General features: G+C 46.5%; 1 protein-coding gene and 2 pseudogenes across 1 annotated transcript; all 3 read left to right on the forward strand.

Annotated features, from left to right (window-relative positions):
• The first annotated feature begins 1,426 nt into the window (after positions 1 to 1,426).
• LOC102840785 lies at positions 1,427 to 2,708 on the forward strand (annotated as a pseudogene).
• A 1,788-nt stretch (positions 2,709 to 4,496) lies between these two features.
• WFDC5 (WAP four-disulfide core domain 5) lies at positions 4,497 to 8,987 on the forward strand. Its single transcript, XM_006839345.1, has 4 exons — positions 4,497 to 4,581; positions 8,361 to 8,501; positions 8,592 to 8,732; positions 8,983 to 8,987. The coding sequence occupies exons 1-4, from the start codon at positions 4,497 to 4,499 to the stop codon at positions 8,985 to 8,987; spliced, it is 372 nt and encodes a 123-aa protein (XP_006839408.1).
• A 1,494-nt stretch (positions 8,988 to 10,481) lies between these two features.
• Positions 10,482 to 13,655, forward strand: part of LOC102815523 — a 19,788-nt pseudogene continuing 16,614 nt past the window's right edge.

The following is a 13,655-nucleotide window of genomic DNA, read 5'->3' on the forward strand; positions in this document are numbered from 1 at the left end:
GCCCAGGCGTGCATTACAGGCAGGCGGTGAAAGTGTGCAGTACAGATTGGATAACGTGCTGTGCGGCTGACTAGGCATGTGTTACTGACTAGCTAGTAAGGGGTGCGTACTGCCCGCTTAGCTAAGATGTATACCATGCGGGATGTTACCGCCCTCCTGGCTAATATGTTCACCACGCTTGACCTGCCAGATGCCAGTAATGCACCCACCCTGGTTTTGGGGTGTCTCTTTGTCTCCCTATTTTTGTCTTTCTGTGTATTCTTTTGCTATCCCTTTCGCCGCCAGATCTCTCCTCCTCATGAACCAAACACTCGTGAACAACACAACTATGTCGAGGCCAGTCCCCGACACTGGACGGCAAGCAGTGTGAGGAGACCCAGAGTCAGTGGCGTGGCCGCGGAGGACTCCAGAGGAGAGTGGAGCTACCGGCCAACGGGAAGAGAAGGCATGTGCACAGGAGCATCCACACTTGCAGATGATACCCATGTGACCTGGACCAGATGACTGGAGGATCGGAGCTCAGCCAGGAGAAGAAAGAAGAGGAGAGAAAAAAAAAAAGAGAGAGAGAGAGAGCTGATACAATCTGATGAACTTGACCTATACCTATGGAGCAGCAACTCAAAAGAAGGAACAAATCCTTACAGCAAGAATCATTCCCACCCCCTGCACACACAGAGTGGACAGAGATGGGCAACTTGGACATTGGATACTCAAATGGGGAGCGGGGGACTACAAAGGCAAGAAGTGACTGGCTTACAAGCTTTCAAGGGGGAACCTAGTGCTAGGGAGCATGGCGGAAGGCAGAATCTCTAGTAGGAACTATTCAATGTTTGGGTGGAGTGGATGAAAGGAAATACAGATGGGTAACTCGCGATACTGTAGTGAATAATGCTTATCAGGACGGATTATGAGGGTTGGAAATGCAAAGGCAGACGTTTTGGAACAAGGAAGGGAGTGATTAATTCTACAGGCTAGGAGCGGAGCTATCTGGGACCATCAACGGAGAAGAGCCGAGAGCGGGACCCTACCCAGAGAAACAGAGATGCCTGAGATGGAGATGGAGACAGAGACAATGACGTGGACTTTGGATCCAGAGAGGGAAAGGGACTGTGGGCCGAAAATTGGGGGGTGGGGATGGGGGGTGGGGTGTAGAGGGAAGTGTAGGGGGCAGGTTTCTAGGATATACCCTTTGGTTGGTTGATGATGCAGGGAGGGGATTGGAACCATGGCAATGAGATGATATACAATGGAATGAATATAAAACTAAAGTTCTCTCATGTAAGCTACCATATAATTCATAATAAAACATTTTTAAAAAAATAATAATAATTTGCCCTTCTACATGGTCACACTGAGCTAGCGCCTGGGCCTGGAATTGGGCACCAGTCTTCCACCCGCCCCCTCTGCCTCCCGCCCCCTGCAGACCATGGTCCCCTGCAAAGTGAGCAAGCTGCAGGTCTTCGTGAAACTGTGTAAACAGGACCCAAGCGTCCTGCACACTGAGGAAATGCACTTTCTGAGGGAATGAGTAGAGAGCATGGGTGGTAAAATACCACCTGCTACTCCAAAAGCAAGGAGCTCTGGTAGTGTAGTGGTTACGAATTGGGCTGCTTGCCTCAAGGTCAGCAGTTCGAAACTACCAGCTGTTCTGTGGGAGAAAGATAAGGCTTTCTGTTCCTGTAAAGATTTACAGCCTTGGAAACCCTGTACAGGGTCACTATGATTCGGAACTGAGTCCACGGTACTTAACAACAATAACTCAGAAAGCAAAATCAGAAGAGAATATCAAGGAAGAAAAAACATAATAAGAAGCCAGAAGAAAGCATAAAGGCAGATGAACCATCAAGTGAAGAACGTGATCTAGAAATTGACACTGAAGGTGTGACTGAACCAGACACAGATGCCCCTCAAGAAATGGCTGAAACTGTAGAGATAACTGAAGAGATGATGGATCAGGCAAATGATAAGAAAGTGGTTGCCATTGATGCCCTCAATGATGGTGAACTACAGAAAGCCATAGACTTGTTCACAGATGCCATCAAATTGAATGCTCGATTGGCCATTCTGTATGCCAAGAGAGCCAGTGTCTTCATCAAATTACAGAAGCCAAATCCTGTCATCCGAGACTGTGACCAAGCCATTTAAATTAATCCTGATTCAGCTCAGCCTGAATTCAGCAAGGCAAAGCACACAGACTTCTGGGCCATTGGGAAGAAGCAGCACATGACCTTGCTCTTGCTTGTAAAGTAGACTATGACAAAGATGCTAGTACAGTGCTGAAAAAGTTTCAACCGAGGGTCCAGAAAATTACAGAACATATGAGAAAGTATGAGCAAAAACGTGAAGAGTGAGAGATCAAAGAAAGAATAGAAAGGGTTAAGAAGGCTCGGGAAGAACATGAAAGAGTACAGAGGGAGGAAGGAGCCAGAGGACAATCCGGAGCTCAGCACGACTCTGTTCCAGATGGCTTTCCTGGGGGAATGCCTGGTAATTTTCCTGGGGGCATGCTTGGAATGGCAGGTGGCATGCCTGGGCTCAATGAGATTCTTAGTGATCCAGAGGTTCTTGCAGCCATGCAGGATCCAGAAGTTATGGTGCCCTTCCAGGATGAGGCTCAGAACCCGGCAAATATGTCCAAGTATCAGAGTAACCCTAAGGTCATGAATCTCATCAGTAAATTGTCAGCCAAATTTGGAGGCCAAGCCTAAATGTCTTCTGACAAAGCCCTTACTGAAGGAAAAGCAACCTCAAGCACTCAGTGGATGTCACAATAATACAAACCAATGTACCTCCAACCTTCTTGTCAAGAAAGCTGGGGTGCTCTGAGACCACATTCCCTGCAGCCCCAATGCAGCTGAGACGTTTTCACTCATTTGCCATTAGGGTATTTATTCAGATAAGGTTTTCCTATTAGCAAGTACAAACTTAAAACACTTTTTAAACCTTATATGTAAAATACACAAAAGAAAAGTATATGCTGATTCCTACATTTTTCTTTACTAATCATTTTGCTCTGGTAGCGTAGTGGTTACGAATCGGGCTGCGAACCTTAAGGTCAGCGGTTCAAAACTACCAGCCGCTCCGCGGGAGAAAGATGAGGCTTTCTACTCCCGTAAAGATTTACACCCTTGGAAACCCTGTACAGGGTCGCTATGGGTCGGTCCCGACTCGATGGCACTTAACAACAACAACAATCATTTTGTTTGGCTCTTTTGGATTGGTTGGGTAAGGAAGATCCTTAAGTGTAGAAGACTGATCACTCTAGCTCAAGTTGAAATAAAGATTTATCAGGCAAAAAAATAATAATAATAATAATTTGTCTCCAAGTGGTTGGGGGTGGGGGGTGGGGATGAGGCACAGAATTCCAAAAGCACTATGAGATCACAGAAGACAGGGCCAATCTTTTCCTGAGGGCTCAGAATGCATGAGGAATTCAAGTTAAACAAAGAAAGAACCTTCCTGAACAAAGAAAGAAAGGCTGTCCTGGACAGGAATGCCACCTTCCTTTCTCAGGGTCCTACTTCTAGGTCTCAGAAACTGGACGGGAATGATGGGAAGGTCATGGTGGAAGTCATAGTTTACTCAAGTACTAGTACCCTCCCATCTCTGGCCCTCGGTTTCCTCATTCTTCAAAGGAGAGGGCAGAGGAAACAGACTTGATCCCCTCCCATCCCGATACAGCACTATTCTTCTGTTGGGGCCCCTTACCCATTTCCGCCTACCTCCCACACCAAGCCCAAATTTAGAAACCAACATCACAGATATGAAATCCAATGTGGGGTCCCTGCTTGAGATGATGATTTTTATTCAGTATTCCTTAGGGCCACGGAAAGAGGCCCAGCCGCCACCTATATCTGCTATGACCAGAGGTCTCAGTCTAACCAAAACCTGAGTCCCACAAAACCCAGATAGTGTCAGCAGCCACCCCACCAGGACCAGCCCAGGCCAGCCTGCTCCATCAGGGAGCCCAAAAATCCCCAGCTGTCTCCCTTCCCAGATCCCTCCTTGTCATCCCAAACCTGCCTGTGCCACTGCTAAGGCTTCAAGGCCCTACAAACATTCTTTTAAAATAATAATCATACTTTGTCTTGAAGTAGATTCCAATTGTTTGTGCTACCCTGGGACTCAAGATTCCAAAAAGCCAGAAGAGAGAGCATTTTTGATTCAACCATCCTTACCCTTTAAGCAGATGAGGTAAACTAAGTCCCAATGAGAGACAAACCTTGCCCAATATCATAGCTCAAGTCAGTGATACAGGAAGGACTGGATCTCTGGACCAGGACCAGCCCCTCCCTGCCACTGGCTCTTGCACAAGCCGCCCCCTTAGCATTAAAGCCTTTGGGAAGGGGTGGGGCCAGGATGAAGCAGAAGCATGCCATTCTGCCCACCCTGTCTCCTTCCTCCCCTGACTCAGCTGCTCTAACTTCCCTGGGGCTGCAGGTGTTAATCTGAGGCCCCTTGGGCCCCTGACCTTACCAGGTACTCACGAGAGAAACATGAAGGTCCAGAGCCTCCTCCTCCTGGTGGCCCTCCTAGCTTTGTGGAGCCAGCTGCCTACTGCTTCAGGCCGAAGGAAGGGAGGTGAGTGAGGATAAGGTGGCTGGGATATTCTCTGGGAACCTGGGGAAGCTTCCAGCACTGGGTCAGAAGATGGGAAGAAAAGGAAGTGAGTTGAAAATGAAATCCTATGAACAGACTATGAAGTCATCTCTGGTAACTCTGTTCCAGAGGCCAGTGGTTTCTGTTCTCTGGGGAGAGTAGGGGTCCAGGGGCAGACAGGTAATGCAGTCTGTGTGTGTTTGTGTGCACGTCTGTGGGAATAGGTATGTCTGCTTTCTCTGTGTTCCAGCAGCTTGTGTCTTCATTTGTGTCCATATATCAGGCTGCTCACCTGTGTTGGTATGTGGATGCATCTTTCTGCCACTTCCACAGGGTTTGTCTGTGCCTGCCTATCTTCAAAGAGTGTGTGTGTGTGTGCGCACACGTGCATGCACTTCTCTGTGTCGATGTGTGTCTCTGTGCCTGCTGGTCTGTGCCAATCTTGTCAGCACACGGAGAGTAAGGAATACGTACACACATGTATGTTTAAGCTGTGAGCCTGTCTATCCCTGGGGGCTGTGGGTGCATGCTGTTTTGTGGTTGTATCCATGGAGGCGTGTCTGTCTAGGTCCACAAGGCAGGGTGATGACACTTTCTGTGAGGGTGGGCTTTCTCTGCCCCTCCCCACTCAGTTCAATCTGTGGAAGGCACTGGAGAATTGAGGTAAGGGTGAGAGAAGGATCTGTCTTCCTAGGGCTGGGCTGCTGACAGGTGAGGGAGGCGAAGCTGAAGTGTGACTGCATTCTACCATGCCCTCCTAGTGCTGGGACACAAACAGCCTTGGCTCTGCCTTGGGGAAAGGGAACAGGAATGGGGGCATATCTCCCTCCTCCACAGGGTCCTGCATCCTCCCTTCCCCAGTAGCCAAACTGAAAGAAGCTTCCTCAGAGGCAGGGGAGGGGGATGCTCAGAGAACCCTGGACTGAGGAAGGGAGAGAAGGGTAAACTTCCGGTGCATGCCCAGGGCCAATTGTGATTCTTGCGCCATCAACACTCCTCGCTGCAATGAGGTGATGTTGGGACTATTTTCATCCACATTTAGCAGAAGAAATAAAGGCACAGTGGGCAAACCAATGACTCACCCAAGACCAAAGACTGACTGAGCTGGTATCAAAGGTGGCATCTGAGTGCAGTTCTTTGGAACCGGGATGATTAGCTTCCCCAACTCACTCCTGGAAAATGAATGTCTTGAATAATAACAAGGTGCTCTGGTGGTGCCATGGGTTAAGCATTGGGATGCTAAATGTAAAGTTGCCAACTCAAACTCACCAGCTGCACACTCCGAGGGAGAAAGATGAGACTGTCTGCTCCTGTAAAGACTTGAACGGTCTTGTAAACTCTACAGGGTCATGGAATTGAGTGACTATGAGAACTCCAAAGGCCTGGCACACAGTTAGTGCTGCATAAGTGGACCATTTGCAGGGTACTGGGTAGGCTACCTCAGAACCTCTAAAGTGTGATGTACTATATATCTGTCTGACACTTATATATCTCCAGCAAGTAACCCCATCCTCAGCCTTCCCAGATTCCCCTGCCACGAGGGGCTCTAAGGAAGAAGGCAGCAAGATCAAGATGAGGAAAGTCTCGGCTTGTTGTCTGTGAAAGCATGCTATTAAGTGCTGTCAAGTTGGTTCCGACTCATTGCAATCCAACATAGGGTTTCAGAGGAGTGACTCGTGAGTTTGAACCACTGACCTTCGGTTCAAACGAACTTGCAGTCCTATACTTACGCTACAATGCCACACCAGAAGTCCATAGCTACCTCTTTAGATAAGTCTCCTCCCACAAATGTCTAGATGACATAAAGAAGCTGTGATAGCCCCTGATACTGTTGTTGTTGTTGTTAAGTGTCGTTGAGTCAGTTCCGACCCATAGCGACCCTGTACAGGGTTTCCGAGGGTGTAAATCTTCACGGGAGTAGAAAGCCTCTTCTTTCTCCCGCAGAGTAGCTGGTAGTTTCGAACCGCTGACCCTAAGGTTCACAGCCCGATTCGTAACCGCTACGCTTTGTTGTTGTTGTTAAGTGCCGTCGAGTCGGTTCCGACCCATAGTGACCCTGTACAGGGTTTCCGAGGGTGTAAATCCTTACGGGAGTAAAAAGCCTCATCTTTCTCCCGCAGAGCGACTGGTAGTTTCAAACCGCTGACCTTAAGGTTCACAGCCCGATTCGTAACCACTAAGCTACCAGAGCTCCTTATTGTTGTTTTTGTTGTTAAGTGCCGTCGAGTCAGTTCTGACCCATAGCGACCCTGTACAGGGTTTCCGAGGGTGTAAATCTTTACAGGAGTAGAAAGCGTCATCTTTCTCCCGCGGAGCAGCTGGTAGTTTCGAACCGCTGACCTTAAGGTTCGCAGCCCGATTCGTAACCACTATGCTACCAGATGCTGTTGTTAAGTACCATCAAATTGGTTCCAAATCACAGTGACCTTGTACAGGGTTTCCAAGGAGCAGCTGGTGGGTTCGAACCACTAATCTTGTAGTTACCAGTCTAGTACATCTCCTGCAGTGCCATATATATATTTATATGATATTGGTGAATGTACCTGTATCTGCATAGTTCTGTGTATATGTTTGTGTATTTGTGAATATGTGTATATACATCTCTCTGCTAACACACGTTTTGATACATGACTGAGTATGTCTCAGTGTGTATGAATCTCTATTCATGTGTGTTAAGCCTGTATGCTGCTGTTGTTTGGTACCATCAAGTCCATTTCGATTCACATTGACCCCGTGTGATATAGTAGAATTGCCCCATTGGGTTTTCCTGCTAATCTTTATGGGAGCAGACTGCCATGTCTTTCTCAAGGAGTGCCTGGTGAGTTCCAAGTGCTGACTTTTGTTTGCAACGAAGAACTTAATGATTGTGCCTCTAATGCCTCTAATGTCATATAAGTATGACAGTATATTTTTATATTAGATTATGTGTGTACGTGCCAGTTCATAACTGTACCTGTATTATACATCTATAATAACTGAGGGTCACTAAGAGTCGGAACCAACTCCACAGCACTTAGCCACAATGTTGCTATTTGTTGTTAAATGCCATCGAGTCAATTCCTTAACAATAGCAACGTATAACCAAGGAGCCCTAGTGGTACAATGGGCAGTGTTTCAAACTCACCAGCTGCTCCCTGGAAAATGAGGCAGGTTAGGAGCCTGGAAGCAGAAAGAGTGCCAAGCCCTGGGGCAGGTGTTCAGCTTCCCATTGCACAGACAGAACACTGAGGCTTAGGCTAGTCAAGAGACTTGCCAAAGGACAAGCAAGAAAGAAATTCAAACCAAACCAAACCCATTACCATAGAGTCAATCCTGACTCGTAGAAACCCAAGTAGGGTTTCTCCTCCCTAAAGAGGTATACCTCTTTAGGGAGGAGAAAATCTCTTTCTCCAGAGGAGCAGCTGGTGGAGTTGAACTGCCAACCTTGCAGTCAGCAGTCCAGTGGTGATCCTCCAGTGCCACTAGGGTTCTGTAAGCAAGAGATGGTGGTGGTGGTGGTTATGTGCCGTGGAGTCAGTTCCAACTCACAGCAACCCTGTACAGGGTTTCTGAGGCTGTAAATCTTTCAGGAGCAGAAAGCCTCCTCTTTCTCCCACGGAACAGCTGGTAGTTTTGAACTGCTGACCTTGCGGTTCACAGCCGATTCGTAACCGTAAGCAAGGGTTAAGGGGTGGCAAATTCAGATTTGTGATTCCCCGGTCGGGGCATATGAGGTAATGCTGAGGCGCCTGCAGCTACCAGATGATGGGGTTTTCTTATAGAGAAATCGGGGGGCTGCCCGCCAGACGATGAGCCCTGCCTGCTCTCAGTGCCCGACCAGTGTGTAGATGACAGCCAGTGTCCCTTCCACATGAAGTGCTGCTATCATGCTTGCTTCCGCAAGTGCCTCCCCAGGGTCTCGGGTAAGTGCCCCCCTCCACTGTGCTGACCCCCACGTCCCAGGGCCGGAGGGCACGGGCAGGGCTTGGCTCACCCAGACTCCTGTGTTGCAGTGAAGCAGGGCAGCTGCCCCGAGAATCACCTGCGCTGCTTGAGTGCAATCCAGCACCTGTGCCACAAAGACTCTGACTGCAAGGGCCAAAAGCGCTGCTGCCCTGGGGCCTGCGGCCGGGACTGTCGAGACCCTGCCAGAGGTAAGGAAGTGAACAAACTCAACAGGAAGCCTCCCCAGAAGTTAGGGGAAGGGGGCTGACATGGGACAATTCTGTTAGGATGACAGAGGAGCTGAGGTGTCTTGGTTCACTTCTTGCTGTGTGACCTTCACCACCCCCTAAACTGCTCTGGGGTTTAGTTTGCCATCTGAAGACGGTTATAGAGTCCTGTCTTGATGGGAAATTAAACCTAAACCCAGATGTGTTAACCTCATCCTTCTGTCTTCCTCAGGCTAATTCTGGCCCAGGACCCACAGCTCTCAATCTCACGGTGGTGTTGTCAGGAACAGATGACCGTGGAGTGCCTGGGACCCTGAAGTTTAGCACCATCTCTGTCAGCAGAAGCTGCAACCATCTAATCAAACACTCACCTGATGCCACTTCCCTCACAACTTCCCTGTGTTCCTCCCTCTGAGTGCCAAGGCTCTCCATAGGCTGACCACAAAGGGACTCCTCTCAGTCCACCGCCCGAGCACCCTGGGCTGCTGCCACCAGAGCTTCTGACCCACAGCCACCATTCGTTGGTTCTTTCTCAACTCTCTGACCATGATGTTCTTTCCCACCTTACATGCTTGGCCCCTCTGCCCCTCCCAATTTTCTCCTGGACCTCCAAGGCCCAGTCCAGACAGCCCCCCTTTATGAATCTCTGTCCACTCCTTCAGGCAGCCCAACCCCCTGGGAAGTATGTTCTCTCTGGGATTTTTAGACACCAGTCCACTTACATACCCCCTTTGACAATTTTTGCCAAGCTTACAAAACACCATCAGGATATTTTCTGCTCTACCTATATGATTATACATCTGATGTGTTTCTTTAAATGCACTTACTTTTGTATACAAATCAATTTATTCCAAACAAAAACTTGATATCACTACTATATGTGACACAGTAAAAGCCACTCACCACAAATACAATGAAACTGAAAAAAGAAATGTGTGCAAGTTCCATAAAGCATATCCATTAAATGCCTGATTAAATAAGGTTAATAGATTCTAGCTAGATACTGCTACCCATGAAGGTTATCAATCTGAAGTCTTGCATTCCGTCTCTGTTTCAAGAAATGAACATATATCTTTAGATTGAACGAACAAGAGCAGACAACAACTTGAGATTACCATACATGACAGCAACACCCAGAACTCAATCCTGATATACTATTATTTTTAGTAAAACAAACCTACAAGACTGAAAGTAGGGAACAAGAGATATCAGTTTATAATGAAGTCAACTACAAAGAAACAGAGGGAATAGTGTAAATATAGAACTTCTAAATGGCAAGGAAGTCAAGTAGACTTCAAGACAAAAACAGACTGTTTTAAACGGGGGGGGGGGGGGGGGGGCGATAACAAGTTACAGGGCAACCTTAAAGAAAAATAATACACCTACACATCAAAATTTAAAAAGGAAAAATTGGAAAGATTCAATCAACATTAACACATCTGAAATGAAAAGGAAAAGGAAACCCACAAACAAAATGAACCCAGAACAGAAAATTATGGGGAACAAAGAAAGCAGCACCACACACACACACACACAACACAACACACACAACAAAGTGACAGAAAATGATTCATATCTATAGACAATTACATTGACTGTAAATGGATTAAAGGTACCAGCATGACACACAGAGAACAGAACGGATAAGAAAACAGGATCCTTTGGTATGCTGTCTACAAGAAACACATAAAACAGATGGAGACACCTCTTTTGTTCGTCTTGACAGCCGACATGCCATCCAGACTGTGGAAGACCCGGAAACTTAAGAGGCCATGTGAGCCACTGCCATGACCGTGTTGGCAAGCACCGGAAGCCCCCTGGAGGCCGGGTAATGCTGGCGGCTTGCATCATCATAGGATCAACTTCAACAAACATCATCCAGGTTATTTTGGGAAGTAGATACAAGGCATTATCACTTGAAGAGGAACCAGAGTTTCTGCCCAACTGTCAACCTTGATAAATTGTGGACCTTGGCCAGTGAGCAGACAAGGGTAAACGCTGCCAAAAATAAGACTGGGGCTGCTCCCATCATTGATGTGGTGCGATAGGGTTACTACAAAGTTCTGGGGAAGGGAAAGGGAAGGGAAAGCTCCCAAAACAAATTCTTCAGCAGAAGAGCTGAGAAGATTAAGGATGTTGTGGAAGCCTGTGTCCTGGTGACTTGAAGCAACATGGAAGTTAATTAAATGTTTACTGGTTTTCCCTTATGGTCTGAGTGTAGGTTCTTTGGTGACAACTTTTTGGCTATTAGTGAGCATCACCACCATCAGGACCCCCACCTAACAGGTTCTAGGAGTATTGGGGCTTGTGTTTCCTTACGGTCTCTCCTCAAACTGTATGGTAGGAATACACCAGCACTTTAAAAGACTTGACCCACTGCCTGACGTGACACTTTACAGAGTGGAAGTTATGTCTGCTGATAATATATTCTGGTTAAAACAAAACAAAACAAAAGATGGAGACAGCCTAAATGCCCATCAACAGAAGAATGGTTAAACAGATTTTGGTACATACACACAATGGAATACTATGCAACATTCAAAAATGGTGATGAATCTGGGAAACACTTCACAACATGGATAAACCTGGAGGACCTTATGCTGAATGACATTAGTCAATCACAAAAGGACAAATATTGTATGAGACCAATGTTGTACAAAGTTAAGAAAACGTTTTCTTGATAAAAGAAACAATCTATGATGATTACAAGGGGGAGGAGGAAGGGAAAATTCTTCACATGTTAACATGGGTCACACATGTTAACATGGGTCACAGGGCAGGAAATATATAAGAGGGAGGTTAGAGGAAAGATGAAGGTAGCAGGAGACACAGGGAGGAATGCAGTAGTTAAAGTGAATAGATGTAAATGCTGTGAACGGATGGTATATGGAAGGGATTGCTGTCATTGTAATGTAGCAAAGTAAAGGAGATTTGTTGAATGTAAAACTGATGATCTTCTCTGTAAACCTTCACTCAATTCACAATAAAATAAAAAGTTTTTAAAAAATGAAATGAACATGTAAAAACAAAAGTTGCTGTCAAGTCAATGCCGACTCACGGCAACCTCTGTGTGTCACAAGTAGAACCGTGTTTCATAGGATTTTCAGGTTTTCCACAGATCACCAGGCTTTTCTTCCGAAACACCTCTGGGTAGCCTTTCAGTTAGCAGCCATGCATGGTGGCTGTTTGCACCACCCAGGGACCCACAAAATGAACACTTGCAAAGGTTAAAGTGGAGTGAAAGACCTGGATCTCTAAACTGAACTTTCTCCCTAGTGCAGTAGAGCAGGAGTCATATAAGGCTTGTGAAATCATTTGATCTGGCCCTGCCAAGGCAAGTATATTTCCAGCTATCACATTATAGGTGAATTTATTAAAGGTTTGACTAAATATACCACATTAATTTTTAAATTGATAATTTTATATGGCCCACAAATTATGTTATAAATATCCAAATGGCCCTTGTCAGAAAAAAAGTTCCCCATCACTGCAGCAGAGGGAGAAATTAATTCCTCATCAAGACAATACTCTCTAAGCTTCTTCAATAATTGTCTTCCTCCAAGAGTTAGGACTTTGTGATGTGCTGAGAGATCATTTCAACTGGCCCCACCACACTTGGGGCAATGGTGCTTGAGCAAGTGGGTAGGGCAGGCTGTGTTCTGTGCCCACAGTTGCCTATTCCCTCCCCACCTTCACCATGCTTCCCTGTGAGGAGGGTGTGTACCCTACCCTAGTCACCTGGGGCTTGGCCATAAGACTTGCTCAGCTAATGGAATGTGGGTGGAAGTGACAGTGTGTCAGTTTCAAGGTGAGGTACCAGAGCTCCCACCCTCTACCATGAGAACAGCCTTCCCAGAGAGCCACTGGGTTGTCCCGGGAGAGAGAAGTAAATGTTTGTGGGCAGAAGCTTCTGAGATGTGGAGGTTGTTTGCTACACAGGGTTATCGTAATAAGAGCCTGACTACTCCAGATACTGATTATTAGCCTTTAGTGGGTGCCTGTGCCCTCATTCCATTCAGCTATCCTATCTTCCTGAGAAAGATGGGCATTGCCAGTCCCATTTAGTAATGAAGTCAAGCCTCTGAGATAGTGGCCTACTTGCTCAAGATCCCAGAGCTGAGAAGAGTGTAACCAGGATTCTGTCAGACTGCATTCCTACTCAGTATTGTTGTTGTTAAGTACCATGGAGTTGGTGTCGACCCATAGCAACCCTGCATAGGGTTTCTGAGGAGTGGCTGGTAGGTTTGAACCACAGACCTTGTGGTTAGCAGTCCAGTGCTTCTCCTACAGTGCCACACCAGGACTCCATAATTAATAAATAACAAATCCAGAAGCAGCTAACAATTATAGAGCACTTACTCTGTGTCCTACCACCCACTGGTCAGTGTGTCAGACGGTGGTGACTTGTGTGTTGCCGTGCTACTGGAAGGTATGGCTTTGGTGTTTCAAATACCAGCAGGGTCACCATGGTGGAAGGATTCAGTAGCACTTCCAGGTTGAAAAAGACTAGGAAGAAAGGCCTGGCATTCTACCTCCAAAAGTTAGCCCATGAAAGCCATGTCAATCAAAGGAAAATATTGTGGGACTCCCTGGCTTTGGACACATCATCAGTAAGGTTCAATTGCTGGAGAATACCATGTTTGTAGAATTTGAGGGTGAGCTGGAATGACATATGGCTCCAACAATTAGACATAACACAGAACCAGGTAATATTCTGTTCCATTACTGAACTAGCTAGCTAGCCATTCTGTGCCAAGTGTCTTTTTATTTTTTTAAATTTAAGGTTTTTATCGTGGATTGAGTAAAAATTTACAGGGCACATCATCAGTTTCACATTCAACCATTCATATACCTTGTTTCATTACATTGATTATAATCCCCTCCATATACCATCAGTTAAAAGTA

Source organism: Chrysochloris asiatica, unplaced genomic scaffold (assembly GCF_000296735.1).
Source record: "Chrysochloris asiatica unplaced genomic scaffold, ChrAsi1.0 scaffold00023, whole genome shotgun sequence".
In the NCBI taxonomy this organism is placed as follows: Eukaryota; Metazoa; Chordata; class Mammalia; order Afrosoricida; family Chrysochloridae; genus Chrysochloris; species Chrysochloris asiatica.

What these genes read in the sequence shown, in the direction of transcription:
- WFDC5 (XM_006839345.1), top strand. Translation starts at nt 4,497, where the DNA reads ATGAAGGTCCAGAGCCTCCTCCTCCTGGTGGCCCTCCTAGCTTTGTGG. An exon ending in TTCAGGCCGAAGGAAGGGAG is followed by an intron (nt 4,582 to 8,360) that starts GTGAGTGAGGAT and finishes GTTTTCTTATAG; the next exon opens with AGAAATCGGGGGGCTGCCCG. An exon ending in GTGCCTCCCCAGGGTCTCGG is followed by an intron (nt 8,502 to 8,591) that starts GTAAGTGCCCCC and finishes CCTGTGTTGCAG; the next exon opens with TGAAGCAGGGCAGCTGCCCC.